We start from the raw sequence: 16,768 nt of genomic DNA on the forward strand, positions 1-16,768 counted from the left end.
TAGTTCGGTACTTACACAGATGCTTTCAACTAGGCAACCCAGGCATCCATGTACGTATCCGGGGGACCTCGCTCCGCTAATTAGGCAGCCCACTGTGTCGGGTCTAGTCGGGTATACGGATGCTTTCAACTAGGCAACCCAGGCATCCGTATAACCGAGAGGCCTCGGTCCGTTGAGCAACCTACCTCGCGGGGAGACCGGTGATGTGAGATTAGTGTGCGTGAATAGATTACTTGAATAGATATGGGTGCGGGGAGGGATCTCGGGAACGGAATGATCACTCGTCGGAACAGGAGGTGGCGAATGGTGCCCTAGCGGCGGTCCGGCGGCTATTTATAGGCGGGTCGCCCCGCGCCCCTTGTATTCTCCGGAGTCGTCTGTGTGGTGCCCCGCCTCGTCTCGCACACGCCGGGCGCTCTTGTGGCCGCGGAGTGAGGGTAGGTGTGTTGGACGGTTGGTTTGTAACGGCTCGTTACATTCTCCCCCCTCAGCAGAAGAATTTTTACCTGGTAAAAATTCACAGGTCATGTAGATACATACAAAAAAAATTTAGGGAACGGTGCATGTTATTTGTGCATTTGTTACAACGGGTTCTTACTTTATCAACTATAATCATCATTTATATAATTTATTTACTTAGGCATTCATTTGGGGTTAGTTTATCACAATTATAACTAGCTTTAGTATGCTACTGATTGTTCTTCTTCTGGTAATAATATTATGAGTTATATAAGTGATACATAACTATGTTTAAGTTATTTATTTTATTTCGGCAGGCTGTCTTATGTATTTTTGGTTACTTACATGTTCTTTGTAACATTGTTCTATTGGTCGGATGTCTATTGTTCTTTATGTTTCAACTGTGTCTTTCTTATTACGTGTTCTTTGACATCTTAATTACATTGTACTAGTTATGTTTGTTAGATTTATTGATATTAAAATTGATAACTGACTACTGCTTGTTTTATTTTACAATAATATTGTGGCCATTTGTGGCTGCGCGTGAAAAGTTATAACATAACCTCTAATTCTATTGTACACAGACTATGTTTCGTATGACATGACAGGCGTGTTTTTAATCATTATTCTACGGTTCGAGATGAATGTATTATGGACAATATGCGACACCCTGCCGTTATTGGGACACAATAACCTATAATGTATTAATTATCTTATCGGTCCCAAATAGGTATTGCTATGGTTTTCCTATTTGGGTGTATTTGTGCATCTGCGTTAACGGTCGGCTGTACTGTTATGTTATTAACAATATCAATGGGTTAAATTTGAATAGAAATGAAAATGTATATAGGTTATCTAGGTTATGTTGTCTTACTTACAGGACTTGTTTATTAAGGTTCAACGCTTTTCCCATCTTGGTAGTCGCGCGAGGCCCCTGTTAGGACCTCTGATTTTTTTCTTCCCCCCTCGCTTTATCTTCTTTCTTCGTCGTTCCACTCCGTTGCTGTTTCCGGTGATTTCTGGGGGATGTGGCGTCGTTGGAGGTGGCGGTGTTGTTTGTGGGGGTGGTGGCGTCAGCTGGATGTAGACGGTCCCGTCTGCCCTTATCTCTATCCCTGCTACGGTGTCACCGGTCTCCGGGATGTGTATTGTCGGTGGGGATGGTGGCGGTGTAGGTGGACTGGTGACGATCGCCATTGACCCGTCCGTCAGGATCGCGATCTCCGACGCTCTCCCGGTTATCTTGCGGGCTCCCTCGAACGTTGTTTTAGACATGTTGTGTCTTCAACTGGTCGTTTTCTTGGCTGTCTTGTTTATATATTGGTTGATAATATCATTTGAGGGTAGTTGTGGTTGTTTTTCGTGGACATGCTGCATGCGAGCCGCGGTCGGGTTATTATGTGGCTTAGTTGTTATTCACTTTGTCTTCTTTACTAACTAGTTGTTATATGTTTTGAGGTCCTTTATGTGGGCTGTGTATTTTTTATGGTTATGCATGTGTTTTAGTTCGAATATTACCGGTGACTTCTTTTCCGTTATTTTATATGGTCCGGAGTACTTCGGTGCTAGTTTTGCGCAGAAGTTTTTATCTGCGCATGACAACGGGAATTCTCTTTTTAATACGATGTCGTCTACTTTTGGGTACCATGTTCTTTTGTTACTATCGTAGTGTCGTTTTTGTTGTACGGATGCCTTATTTTGGTTTATCTTCGCGATTTCGTATATCTCTTCCATGCCTGTTTTATCTTTGATGGTTGCCACAGGAAATCGGTTTTTATCTCCTGGCATTCTCAGTTCTCTTCCGAACATTAAGAATGCTGGTGTGTACTTCGTCGATTCTTGTACTGATGTGTTAAGTGCAAAGTTGAGTTCTGGTAGGAACTGGTCCCATTTCTTATGATTTTCGTTTATAAATGTTGCGATCATGGTGCCGATTGTTTTGTTGACTCGTTCCGTGGGGTTCGATTGCGGCGAATACGGTGCAGTTAACTCGTGCTTTATGTCGTATTTCTTCAGTTCGTCTGTAAACTGTTTGCTTATAAATTGTCTTCCGTTATCGCTTATGATGGTCGTGGGGCACCCGTATTTCATGATCACGCATTCTTTCAGGGCTTTGGTTATTGTCGGCGCTGTCGCGGTTCTCAGCGGTCTTATTTCGCTCCATTTGGTGAATTTGTCGTGGAATACTATGATCCATATGTGTCCGTTCGACGAACGTGGTAATGGCCCAATCAAGTCGGTGGTGATGGTCTGCCATGGTCCTTCGGGATTGTTAATGTGCATCTGGCCGGGTCTCTTTTCTTGTGACGTCTTATGTGTTTGGCAGTTCATGCATTTTTTTACGTATCTAAGTACGTCCCTGTACATTCCTGGCCAGTAATATCTCTGGGCTATTCTTTTCATGGTTTTCCCGGCTCCTAGGTGTCCTGCGGTAGGTTCGTCGTGGTTTTCTTTGATGGTTTGTGTTCGGTCGGGTGTTGGTATGCATAACTTCCACTCGGATTCGGTGTTTACTTTGAGACCGTATGAGGGATTTGATATCCTTTTATATAATTTGTCGTTTTTAATGCAGAATGATGGGTCGGTTTCCGGTGATTTCAGTGTTTCGGAGTGTTTTCTTTCATACCAGTCTTTTCTGTCTCCGATTGTGGCTAGTGTTGGGTTTCTTGATAGTTGGTCTGCTATCTGGTTGTGTTTTCCCGGCCTGTACTCGATGTTGAAGTCGTATTGTTGGAGTTCCAGTGCCCATCGTGCCAGTCTTCCTGATGGGTTTTTTAGTGTGTTGAGCCACTTCAACGCTTGGTGGTCTGTTATGACTGTGAATTGGTATCCTTCCAGGAATGCTTTCATTTTCTTCACTCCCCATATCACGGCTAGGCATTCTTTCTCTGCGGTTGTGTATCTTGTTTCTGGAGCGCTTAGCGATCTGCTTGCGTACATGATTACTTTCTTTTCTCCATCTTGTTCTTGCATTAGGACGGCTCCGATTCCAACGTCGCTTGCGTCTGTTTCAAGGATAAATGGTCTGGTGAAGTCTGCTCTTGTGAGGATTGGGCTGTGTGTTATTATTTTCTTGATTTCTCTGAATGCGTTTTCCTGTGTTTCACCCCATTCGAATTTCCTATTCTTTTTCAATAGGGTAATTAGTGGGGTCATAACGTTGGAATAATTCGGTATGAATTTTCTGTACCATGACGTCATGCCTATGAATCTTCTTGTTTCTTTAATGGTTGTCGGTGGTTTCATTTCGTTGATTGCTTGTATTTTGCTCGCGTCCATCTTAATGCCCTCTCTTGTTACTATATGTCCCAAATATTCTAGTTCTGGTTTGCAGAATTCACATTTATCTATATTGATCTGGAGTCTGGCTTCTCTTATTCTCTTGAATATTTCTTTCAGGTGGGTTATGTGTTCGGTGAAGTTCTCGCTGCACAAAATAATATCGTCGCAATACACATATGCGTTCGGTTCTAGCTCTGGTCCGATTACTCTATCGAGTAGCCGCTGGAACGTAGACCCGCTGGAGTGCAATCCGAATGGCATGACTCGAAATTGGAAGAGTCCTCTGCCTGGGACAGTGAAGGCTGTTACCGGTTTACTTTCGTCTGCGAGCTTCACGTTCCAGTAGCCATTTTTCAGGTCAATTTTTGAGAACCAGTTGGCTCTGATCAGCTTCTCTAGTGTATGGTCTATTTGTGGTAACGGGTATGCGTCTTTCTCTGATGCTTCGTTCACTTTTCTGAAGTCTATGCAGAATCTGTACTTTCCGTTTTCCTTTTTTGCTAGTACTACTGGTGAGCTGTATGGGCTATCTGATCTCTCTATTATTCCATTTTGTAGCATTTCTTGTACGTGTTCGTCAATTATTTGTTGAAGTTTCGGGTTTCTTGGATAATATTTTTGTTTTATCGGTTCGTTGTGCTTCATTTTGATTCTATGTTCTACCCATGTATTTCCTTTCGGGCTTTTCTCACATAGTTCAAATTCGGTTTTTAGTGTTTCTTCAAGTGTTTTTTGTTGGTCTTCCGGTAATTCGGTTAGCTTCTGTATTATGAACGGTGGTTTTATCTGTTTTCCCGGTCGGTTTTCCTGTGACGTCTCTTTCACGTCGTTGTTCCAATTTATCGTGGCTCCTGTTCTTTTCAATATATCCATTCCTATGATTACGAGATCTGATGGTTGCTCCGTTGGGAGTACGAACAGTTCGTGATTTATTCTTCTTTGTTGTATTTCTATTTCTGGATAAATTCTGTGTTCTATGTTTATCGTTCTGCCATCCGCGACTGTTATTTTCATTCCCGAAACTTTTTCTTTGTTGGGATTTGTTGAATTTTCTTCGTATATTTCTTTGCTGATGTATGATCTCGTTGATCCGGTGTCGATTAACGCTTTGTACGTCCTGCTCCCTATTTTTATTGTTTCAAATATACGGTTCTCTGGTCGGTTTTCTTCGGCGGTTAAGTATGTGTTGCCTAGTCTGGTTTGTCTTTTGCAGCAGTTGCGTGTGAGCCTTCCGAGTACCCCACATTGGCTACAGAAGATAACTTGTCGTCCGCGGCACTCCCTGTGTGAATGCCCCGGTTTTCCACAGTTCCAGCAGCATGTGTTCTTGTCGTATTTCGGATGTATTGTGCGTTCTTCTGTGTTCCCCGTTTGTATGTTCTTCGGTGGTTGATTTTGTTGGTCTGGTCGGTGATTCCATTGTTGTGATGTTGACTCTCCATCTGTAATCGGTGTGAATCTTGTGTTTGTTCTGTATCTCTCCTCGCAAATTTGTTCGTAGTCGGCCGCTTGTTTTATGAGCTCCCCGAGGCTGCTGAAGTCTTGCTTTTTTATATAATATTTATAGTTCGCATTCATGTTTTCATATATTCGTTCTTCCTTATCCTCTTTTGTCATTTTTCCGTATCTGCGCATTAAGGTTTGGATGTCGGTTAGGTAGTCGACGAAGGATTCACGGTATTTTTGTTTTCGCGCTATTATCTTTTCTTGTAGGTTTTTCTCGTATCCTGTCGGATAGTAAAATAACTTGAAATCTTCTAAAAATTCTTCCCATTTCTTCCAGTTGTCGCAATTATTCCTGTGCCACAATAAAGGTTTGCCTCTTAATATTTTCGGTAGGATTTGAAGTAGCCTTTCTTGTGGGATATCGCCCGTTGCTGTTAATTCCTCTAGCCGTTCGATGAACTCGACCGGGTCGCATGCGGTGTCGAATGAGATGTTCCACTCCCTCACGATGGATGACAGGTTCGGTTGGTTCGCGGTTTTGGTCTGGTCTTCGGTTGTCATCTCGAAGGTCTCCTCCTCTTCTTCTCTGATGTGGTCGGACAGCTGCTTCCTCAGCTTGTCAACGGTTAAATTTACGGTCGGTAGCTTCCTTTCCCTACTTTCCCTTATTAATTCCTCTTTACTAAGGTTATAAATCCAAGAAGTTGGCATTTGATGCTGTATATTTACCTAATATAAAACGGGGCCAGTTTGCACTTGGTTTTTAATTAATTATTATTCTACTTTTAAAATTGTTGTAATAATATACGGGGTTGGTCGGTTGGTTGTTAACTAATTCGGGTTGGTGATTATTTTCACTGTAGGTCTGTCAGTTAGTAACTACCTCGGGTTGTTAACTGAGTAATGTAATATGTCGTCGGTTGGTATTTTGTCGTGAATATTATTTTATAATTTTACAGGGCTTTAAATAATGCTGGACTTTACGGGAATATGTGGATTTTACGTTGGGCGCCAAATGTAATGTAGCAGCTCGGCAGGAGCTGGTCTGGATCACCGGGGAGCGACCCCTGGGCGAATCGACCTGCCTGGCCTTCCCCGAGAGTAGGGGTTGGGTGCTATATTGTAATGTGGTACTTACCCTTATGACTAACGTCCCTAGTGCTTAGGGCTGGTACCTACCTAATAACTCTCAATTAATATGTACCGGGAAGCGGTCTTAGGCTAGCTCAGCTTGACGCCGGCCTCTGAAGGAGTGCCCGGTCGCCTGGGGGATCTACACTGACCGTGAAGCGGTCCTAACTACTCTGATCTTGGTCCTGAGGCCCCTGGAGGGAAATAACCTCGGTAGGTGTACGGGGTGAGAATTAATAATGCCGATTAATTAGTGTAACACAATTGAGGCGGCACTGGACCCGCTTTATTTACAATCAAGTTAACTTATATATCTAAGGTACTTACAGCTTACGTACTTAATATTAACACACTACACAAATGCACAAATACTTATCGCGATTACTGATATTTATATTGGTCGGGCCCTGAAGGGGCCTACGCGGACGTTACTATCTTAATAAGGGGAAGGATATAGGGTACAGGAGGTCGGGCGAATACCGGTGGTGCGTGTGGACTTGTTCCAGGACTTGTGGAGTGTATTTGTGTCGACAAGAGTGTGGCTGAAGGCTGGTGTGTGTCCGGTGATTGTATAGTTCGGTACTTACACAGATGCTTTCAACTAGGCAACCCAGGCATCCATGTACGTATCCGGGGGACCTCGCTCCGCTAATTAGGCAGCCCACTGTGTCGGGTCTAGTCGGGTATACGGATGCTTTCAACTAGGCAACCCAGGCATCCGTATAACCGAGAGGCCTCGGTCCGTTGAGCAACCTACCTCGCGGGGAGACCGGTGATGTGAGATTAGTGTGCGTGAATAGATTACTTGAATAGATATGGGTGCGGGGAGGGATCTCGGGAACGGAATGATCACTCGTCGGAACAGGAGGTGGCGAATGGTGCCCTAGCGGCGGTCCGGCGGCTATTTATAGGCGGGTCGCCCCGCGCCCCTTGTATTCTCCGGAGTCGTCTGTGTGGTGCCCCGCCTCGTCTCGCACACGCCGGGCGCTCTTGTGGCCGCGGAGTGAGGGTAGGTGTGTTGGACGGTTGGTTTGTAACGGCTCGTTACAAGCGGATCAGCTTTAGGCTACAGGTTTTTTAACCGACATCCCATAAAGACAGCTTTGGACCTTGGTAAGAAGATGGGATATCAAACGGAAGACCCAAACGAGCTACTGCGAAAACTGAAAGAAGCTGATGTATTTGATATAGTCGCTGCTCAAGGAGACAAGACAAACAAGCGGAATGGGTTCAGAACATTCGCGCCGTTCACTCCGGTGGCAGAGACACCGTCCCCACACGCGGTCATCACACAACATCCGCTAGAAATTGTCAAACAGGGGATCCCACAAGCAGTACCCATCATAGCAGGTATTACCACGCATGAAGGTATTAAAATGCTACCGCATATACGAAGAAACCCAACACTGGCTCTACACCTAAACGAAAACTTTGAATTGTGCATTCCATCCGATATAGAATATCCATATGGATCCCGTGAGTCTCAAGATTTGGCAAACTCTATAAAACAGTTTTACTTCAACAATGAAACCATATCTAATACCACGTTGTTGAACTTCGTCAACTTGGTGACAGACACACAAGTCACCTTCCCTACCGATAGGTGGATTGAGATGTATAAGAACATGGCCAATAGCAATAGGGTATACTACTTCGTGTTTGACTTCGATGGAGACTTGAACTGGTACAAGCTGTTTTCAAAGATCCAGTTCCCAGGGGCGTCCCACGCAGACCCTTTGGGGTACATGTTTGTGACAAACATCACCAGGCCACTGCTGACCTCTGCCGGAGCAGACAGCAAGAAAACCATAAAGGTTATGGTACAGTTGTGGTCTAATTTTATTAAATACGGGTGAGTTGATTGTATTACTTACAATTTTATGTTACCGAAGGGGTAGTCAGAGGTGACACGCAAGCGATTATAAATTGTTCACAGTACTCAGGAGTTTGTACTCAGGTGAAATTCCGTATCGCAGTCTCGAATGATACATGCATTAAATGAGTACAATGCACTAAATGTCACATCTAGATAATTATTAAGGTTTCCTCACCTTTTTTTGCTTCACCATGATAGCATATATATGGTATAATTGTAATTAAATTCCTTGGTACATGGTACCTTCACCATCACGGCTCTTGAATTACTGTTAAATTTACTCGTGTTCTGTATTTTTATCGCTTTACAAACCTATTGAAATCATCCATGAATTTCGGTCTATGTACCTACTGATTTACTTAATCAAGTCCTATTTTATTTCCAGAAATCCAACTCAACTTACTTCGCTGACATGCAATATTCGGGAAGAATGGTCTGATTGTGGAACGCAGCGCAACTACTTGGCTCTCAACAACCGTCCCTACATGGTGCCGGGACCACCTTTAAGGAGAAGACTGCACTTCTGGCGACAAGTGTACGCGCAATATGAAAGCTACGTGGCTAGGGGAGGTAGACTGGAAGCAAAGACACCTTAACGCCTTTTATGTTAACCCTTTTAACCGCCCGACGGTTGTTAAGCATAATGTGAACGTAGGACTATGAATGCTTTAACAAATATATTTTTTACAATTTGAACTTTTAATTAAAGTATTCTGTTATTGTTTGTGCTCAAACAAATAATATTCTATCTATCTATATGCTATATAAGAAATGTATTTTGACTTGTCACGAAGATTTGTATTTTTAAGGTTCAGACCTCACAAGGTAAAAACAGAGCAGATCACCTTGTTGTCCGTCTGTCTGTCAAGATCCTGTATCTTTGGAACGCGTTGTGCTATCGAGTTGAAATTTTAACCATAATAATATTCAAGTTTAGGTACTGTCCGTTTATGCTGTGAATTTTTGTGTTATGGAATTTAGTGTATGAATAAGACGTAAGAATAAATACATTTAGTCAAAAGGTAATTATTTAAGTGGACTGAAACCATCACGAATTACATTTTGCTAGAAAAACATATTAAGGTCTCTTTACTGTGTCTGCGGCGCGGTCTTCTTCTTCTTTCGTGTCAGTGAATGAATGCGGCGCGGTGAAATGTATTTGTTGAAAGAGTGGAAAGATTAAAGTTACCTTTCTGAAACCCTTGAAACCTGCTTCATTGTTATCTTAGAGCAGTTAATAATTACGAAGTGAGCCGCAGGATCATCACATTAATCATGTGGCTGGTGTACGTCGTTGTAGTGTCGGTTCTAGTCCTAGCTGCTCCTGCAGCAACTGGCGACAGAGTGGTGGAAACATTGAGTGGCGCCGTCCGAGGACGACTTGTAAGAGATTTGAACGTGACTTATTATGCGTATCTCGGAATACCGTACGCGGAGGCGCCGACTGGACAGCTCCGGTTTAAAGTAAGTTTTAATAATATAAATATGGTATCTAGGTATGCCTTATTGAAAAAAAAACACTAGTTAATTCCTTTTTTTCTAACGATCCCATAAATAATAAACTAACTACATAATTGCTTTACAACTGAGTATCCTAGTTTAATAGTGGAAACTTTGTCCTACACGTACAAAGTATTCTAGGTACATGTAGGTAGGTATATGCATTATCTAATTTGTCACTTAATCACACGAGGCTTACGTAGAGTTGCGGAAAGAAAATTCAAGCTAATGTCGATCTTAAATGCATTGCTGCCTTGCATTGACAGTATACGGGCAGCAAGAAACAGACATAGATTTAATGCCGATATTAGCTTAAAGTTTCTTTCTGCAACTCAGCGTTTATCAAGGAAGCTCGTATCTTAATGCCAATATATAGATAACTAGCTGTTCCCGCGAGCTTCGCTTCGCCTTAAAAAGTTTTCCCGTGGGAATTCCGGGATAAAAAGTAGCCTATGTTCTTTCCCAGGGTCTAGACCGTATGTATACCAAATTTCATTCAAATCCATTCGGTAGTTTTGGCGTGAAAGAGTAACAGACAGACAGACAGACAGACAGACAGACACAGTTACTTTCGCATTTATAATATTAGTTAGGATATATATTCGACAAACATAATTTACTGGAAACATATGACCATAAAGATTTTCTATGGTCAAGACTACCGAACGTTAGTATGAAGGATTTAGGGATATACTTTTTGTATCATTCTACAAGTTCATATTCTATGCTTAGCCTCCGGTGCCGATGGAACCATGGAATGGCACGTTGGACGCGACGGCGTATGGTCCCGTGTGTCCGCAAGACGACAGGTATCACACGAGAAGCGAGATGAGTGAAGACTGCCTGAGCCTGAACGTGTATGTGCCCGCCAGGCCAGCGCTGGCCCCCACGCCGGTGCTAGTGTATGTGCCTGGAGGGGACCTTCAGAGGTGTTCCGGAAGGCCCGTCATATACGGACCACAGTTTTTCATGAAATACGGCGTCATGTGCGTGACCATGAATTACAGGTTAAAATTATTATTAAATAAATAAGGATATTGTTTGTTTCATGAACATAAAAAAACAAACTTATAAAGTTAGAGCTGTTTTATACAGGTTTCGTCATAATGCGTATTTTAAAAAAAACTACAGTGTCGTTTTTCAGGCTAGGAGCCTTAGGATTCTTGTCTGTACAAACAGAGGACGCGGCTGGCAACGTGGCGTTAAAAGACATATTATTATCGCTCCAGTGGGTCAAGAGGCATATAGCTCAGTTCGGTGGTGACCCCGACAACATAACTATAGGCGGGGAGAGCGCCGGCGCTGTTCTAGTACAATACCTCACTCTATCTGAAAGGTCTACCAATTTGTTCCACAAAGCCCTCATCATCAGCGGATCAGCTTTAGGCTACAGGTTTTTCAACCGACATCCCATAAAGACAGCTTTGGATCTTGGTAAGAAGATGGGATTTCAAACGAAAGACCCAAACGAGCTAGTGCGAAAACTACAAGAGGCTGATGTATTTGATATAGTAACAGCTCAAGGAGATAAGACAAACAAGCGGAATGGGTTCAGGCCATTCGAGCCACTCACGCCGGTGGCAGAGGCAACGTCTCCACACGCGCTCATCACGCAGCATCCGCTAGAAATTGTGAAACAAGGAATCCCACAAGCCGTACCCATCATAGTAGGTATTACCACGCATGAAGGTATAAAAATGCTACCGTTTATACGAAGAAACCCAATACTCGCCCTAAACCTAAACGAAGACTTTGAATTATGTATTCCATCCGATATAGAATATCCGTATGGGTCCCGTGAGTCTCAAGATTTGGCCAACTCTATAAAACAGTTTTACTTCAACAACGAAACCATATCGAATACCACGTTGTTGAACTTTGTCAACTTGGTATCAGACACTCAGGTCACCTACTCTACCGATAGGTGGATTGAGATTTATAAGAACATGGCCAATAGCGACAGGGTATACTACTTCGTGTTTGACTTCGATGGAGACTTGAACTGGTACAAGCTGTTCTCAAAGACCCAGTTCCCAGGGGCGTCCCACGCCGACCATTTGGGGTACATGTTTGTGACGAACACCACCAGGCCTCTGCTGCCCTCTGCCGGAGCGGAGAGCAAGGAGACCATACAGGTTGTGCTACAGTTGTTGACTAATTTTATTAAATACGGGTGAGTTGATTTAATTAAATAAAACTGATCAATTAAAGAATGTTCCGCATAATGCTCATGAACGTAATCCCCAAAAAGGGGAAGTCAGAGCTGACTCGCGAGACACTTATTTTTCCCAGTACCTTTGTACTCAAGTGATAACTCGCGAGCGGTATCGCCGTTTCGGAATTCATACAATGCAATTATCGTACAAATCTAGATGTAAAATAGTACAGGTTGTGTACATGCAATGATTTATGCCCACGACCACGACCTATCGAATGATAGGACAAGGTCTTATCGGTTAAGCCACCACGGCTAGTGAAATATACTTTTGCTGTAAAAGTTACTCAAATTAATTAACACGACACTTATGAATTCCGGTCATACCTACTGATTTACTTAAGGGCCCGTACAGGGTGACGTGCCGCGCCAATTTTGGGTTTTCAATGCTCTTCACACAGCACACGCAGTGACACGCACACATGTAAGTTTGCACAGTGGGTCGATAAACTCGCCAACGTTATTGACAATTATGTTCAAGTACATTTTGGGTGATTTTAGGGTAAGTAAGTATAATTCTTACTTACACTGGTAGGCACCAGGAAAGAGTAGAAATTAATAGGGGTGCCACTTTACTCTATACTCGGAACCCGATTAGCTTTCTCAAACAAATGTGGTATTTACTTGTAGAAAGGTAACTACAAGTATTAAAGTGTAGATAATAAGTTTCGGGCATCCATCCTCCAGCCAACTGAACCCCGACGACAAAGCAAACATAGTGTCGCAAAAGGGCTATACTAAGCCAAAAGGGGATGACTCAAGGAGTCATTCTGGACAACTTTTGTTCTACGAGATTGGCAAATTCGCGAAAAAAAATATTCGTTTTCCATGGTAAAAAGTCACATGTCCAACAAAGTTTCTATTTTGATGTATGAGGTATTGTTAGAAGCGTATTGATGGCGCGATGGTTATAGGCTATGTGACGTTCCATTAAAATGTACATAGCGCCCTCTAGAGGACATAACGTGATGATCGAAAAAATAATAATTCAACTTTGCCGTGTAAGGTATCAAATGAAAGGGCTTGATTTTCACATTACAAAAATATGCATATTGAAGGTATTTAAATAACAACACCAAAATTATTGAAATAAAAAATGATCATGAACTACTGACGTAAAATTTCATAAAATAAAAACAACTAAAAAGTTACAAATAAAAAAATACAATTATAAACAAACGAAAAACCCGACTGTACGCTAAAAACATGAAAACAAGTCCCAATGTTTATGGAAAGTATCGCAGGCGGGGAACAACTTGACCGCCACTCAAGGCCGTTTTCTAAGTAACATTCAGCTAAATGGTGAACCCTCTGCTGGTCCCCGCCTACGATACTTTCCATTAACATTGGGACTTGTCAAGAAAACTCAACAGGGGTTTCCATACTAAAGTGAACAGGACTGAAAACCATCACACTTTTTACCTTTAAATTGCGCTAATTTTGTTAGTTTTTCTGTTGAATTTTGTCCACCTTTTCTGATTGTTTTGGCCATATCTTGGTGATACCTAAATCGATTTGATATTGAAATATCTCATTTGAAAGCTTATAAGTTGACAATGTTTTTAAGCTGAAGTGCACAAAAAATTGTTGTATGAAATTCTTTTTTAATTTAACTTATTTCTTTTTAGGTTTTGAATATTTTTAAAAAATGTTTATCTATTTTGAGGTATTGTGTCTAATTTAAGTCAAATAATGCACATTTGATCATTTTAATAAGTTTATTAAGATGTTACTAATTCAAAACAAACAAAAAAAGTATTGAAATATGGCTAGTTTTTTTATTTTCGGTTTTAAACATGAAATTTTGGCAAAAATTCAAAAAATCTTTAAATATTAAATATCTTAGAAATGGTTAAGTTTCGGATAATGCATTATAGGGTATAATCGACTGGAAATGCCTTCCTCTATCACCTCCTGAAAGGATCAGGTCTACTTACCAATAACCCTGTATACCGCTTTTTCAATACCTTTAAGTACATTTTTTGGTAGCAGCATAATATTTTTACTTAATTTTAGGGTTTCGAACGTCAAAAGAAAAAAAGCAACCGTTATAGGATCTCTTTGTCCGTCTGTCTGACTGACTGTCTGTCACCGCCCTTTTTCTCAGAAACGGGTAAAGATATCAAGCTGATATTTCGCATAGATGGGGAGTACCCCAAAAAAAGTATTATGGTACTCCCTGTCCCACACAAGTAAATTGGGGCTTATATTTTTTCCAGTTATTTTGATGTGTATCCTTTTTTTGAGTCATTCGTCAAGTCGCGCGCCTTAGACTCGCGCGCCACGCGCAAGTTGCCCCTCCCGTATTAACCTACTTTTTTTGTCGTCAACTCGCTCGACTGTGAAAATATGTAGAGTCAACCACAAAAGTAATAATTTATTATGCTTAAGGTAACTACTTAAAATGTATAGGGTATTTTATAGGACTTTACTTTAAAATAAAATCAGTAATTAATCTCGCTTGGCAAACTGTTCTCTGCGAACACCAACCATTTTTATTTGTTCGGTCTTTGTTATATTTATAACCTGCACGAAGCAGTACCGACTTTCCTTGCTGGGATGTTATGATTTCATGTGCAATTTTATTACTAAATGGACCTGCTTGCGATGAACTTCCTGGAAGTAATTCTTACAGTTAGGTCTGTCTCTTTGACCAATGAAATAAACGAAATTTGTTTTAAATTTTAGTGCTAATTCGATATTTAATGTAACGGTAACACAACGAAAACGTAACACTGTGTTTATATTACGGCAAAGTAGACTTGGTAATATAGTAAAGTTAATTTATTATAGGCTTACCCCCACAATACATAAAAAACAGTAAAAACTGCCACATTTTAATATTTTTGCGCTGTAAGTAATGCACTGTACATCTCTGCTTCGAATTAGGAGTAACACTAAAACGACATCACTAAAACAATGTAGTTTTAATGACGGTTTTTGCAACAAAAACAAGGACATAGCTATGGCAGGTAAAATTTGCGCACGGCATGAGAGAGATAGCAAACTTGGGTATCATGCGTCATAGGTCACATCCCCTTTTGCCTTATTCCGCACTTCCAACAGAGGCTTTATTGTATCTTTATCCCGAAATCAAAGCATCTTCTTTAATGGCGACTGTCTAGTCGGTACCTTCTTATGCTAATCAGCCAGGGAGACAATATTTAACTATATTTTTTAGTTTCAATTCGTTTGCATCTGACCGTACTTTACATGGGCTCGCGAGTTGACGATATAAAAAAACAGAAGATGCCAACTCGCGTGGCGCGCGACTCTAAGGCGCGCGACTTGACGAAGGACTCCTTTTTTTTCTTTGTTGTTTTGTATAAGTATGTGTTTCTTTTCTTTAAATCTGTATTTTTTTTGTTGTTGCTGTCTATGTGTCGAATAAATGTATCTTTATCTTCAAATCTACTGTCTAGGCTACTGTCTATAGAAGAAATTCCGTCATTGACAATTTTACGTTACGAATTTATTTTTATTTATTTTATTTTTATTTTTACATTTTCGTGGAGAACCAACATCATTTTGTTAATAAATAATAATTACTTATGAACACATAACAACTTGATGCCATTAACAGAATGAACTTAGTAAACCCAGTAAACCTAACACATCCAGAGGAAAAATAAAATCTCTTTCTCTCTCTCTGAAAAACATACTTAATAGCCTAAACTCGATGCTTTTAGCTATTAACATCTTTGAAATAAAATTGAGCCACCACCGTGTTACTGCCCTCATCAGATCCTCACGAGACCATACCTCAACCAGCACCAAGAGACTGTATTTTTGATCCCTAACCTAATGTTCGTGCGTATTGTCATCACTTAGATCCATTCGCTATATTCCTGCCATCAGACCTTTACGAGACTGTAATGTCACGAGAATATTGCACACTATCTAATTTAATTTAATGTATTGAATATACTGGAAGAATTATGATTCCTCAATTTCAAATCAAATTATGTTGGTGTCATAAAAGTTGAAAAAGTGCAATGACAACCAATGTGCAGTGATTTTGTATCTGTACTGTACACGATAAGATCGCGAGCTGTCAGTGCTGCCTAAACCGACGTGACCCTTCTTTGGAGGCCAGCGGCCAACTGAGTCAAACGTCACTTGTGTTTATGATTTTATAACACAGAAAGCCGCCATAGATATTTGTATGAAGATTTGAGGGAAAAAAATTGCTCAAGTTTGGGATTAATTTACACAAAATAAGTGTGTGTTTATTAAAAAACAAGGTATTTAGCGCCTAGTCCAAGCCTTTAACTTTATAATATGATAAAAATCATATGAAAATTCTTAATAATTACGACAAAGTTGTTACAATACGGGAGTGTGATTTTCTGGTTTTTCGTCATATTCTGAATTTTATTTACAGTTATCCATAATCATTTACTTGAATTGGAATCATTCAGCACCTAGCTAGACTCTTCGGCTACCTGTGTGATTTTTTTCAAGGTTGTAGAGCATCGTTTACTACATAATTCTATGACAATGCCAACCCTCGATTACCCCTTGCAGACCCTTAATTAGATTATGTTTTATTTTTCCAGAAATCCTAGTCGACTTACTTGGCTGACATGCAATATTCGAGAAGAATGGTCAGATTGTGGAACGCAGCGCAACTACTTGGCTCTCAACAACCGTCCCTACATGGTGCCGGGACCACCTTTAAGGAGAAGACTGCACTTCTGGCGTCAAGTGTACGCGCAATATGATAGCTACGTGGCTAGGGGAGGTAGACTGGAAGCAAAGACACCTTAACGCCTTTTATGTTAACCCTTTTAACCGCCCGACGTTTGTTAAGCATAATGTGCACGTAGGACTATGAATGCTTTAACAAATATATTTTT

General features: G+C 41.1%; 2 protein-coding genes across 2 annotated transcripts; both read left to right on the plus strand.

Moving 5' to 3' along the window:
* The first annotated feature begins 7,373 nt into the window (after window positions 1–7,373).
* Window positions 7,374–8,893, plus strand: LOC125488895 (juvenile hormone esterase-like). Its single transcript, XM_048622692.1, has 2 exons — window positions 7,374–8,170; window positions 8,580–8,893. The coding sequence occupies exons 1-2, from the start codon at window positions 7,440–7,442 to the stop codon at window positions 8,788–8,790; spliced, it is 942 nt and encodes a 313-aa protein (XP_048478649.1). The 5' UTR covers window positions 7,374–7,439; the 3' UTR covers window positions 8,791–8,893.
* Window positions 8,894–9,357: 464 nt separating this feature from the next.
* LOC119692968 (juvenile hormone esterase) lies at window positions 9,358–16,707 on the plus strand. The gene is made up of 4 exons (XM_048622541.1): window positions 9,358–9,658; window positions 10,427–10,701; window positions 10,839–11,867; window positions 16,469–16,707. Exons 1-4 carry the CDS (start codon window positions 9,470–9,472, stop codon window positions 16,677–16,679), a joined length of 1,704 nt encoding a protein of 567 aa, XP_048478498.1. The 5' UTR covers window positions 9,358–9,469; the 3' UTR covers window positions 16,680–16,707.
* The last annotated feature ends 61 nt before the right edge of the window (window positions 16,708–16,768 follow it).

This window comes from Plutella xylostella, chromosome 8 (assembly GCF_932276165.1).
Source record: "Plutella xylostella chromosome 8, ilPluXylo3.1, whole genome shotgun sequence".
Lineage (NCBI taxonomy): Eukaryota > Metazoa > Arthropoda > Insecta > Lepidoptera > Plutellidae > Plutella > Plutella xylostella.

Excerpts from the sequence above, each read along its gene's own strand:
- LOC125488895 (XM_048622692.1), top strand. The coding sequence starts at position 7,440 with ATGGGATATCAAACGGAAGACCCAAACGAGCTACTGCGAAAACTGAAA. Across the intron at positions 8,171-8,579 it reads TCTAATTTTATTAAATACGG|AAATCCAACTCAACTTACTT; the intron begins GTGAGTTGATTG and ends TTTTATTTCCAG.
- LOC119692968 (XM_048622541.1), top strand. The coding sequence starts at position 9,470 with ATGTGGCTGGTGTACGTCGTTGTAGTGTCGGTTCTAGTCCTAGCTGCT. Across the intron at positions 9,659-10,426 it reads CTGGACAGCTCCGGTTTAAA|CCTCCGGTGCCGATGGAACC; the intron begins GTAAGTTTTAAT and ends TTCTATGCTTAG. Across the intron at positions 10,702-10,838 it reads TGCGTGACCATGAATTACAG|GCTAGGAGCCTTAGGATTCT; the intron begins GTTAAAATTATT and ends GTCGTTTTTCAG.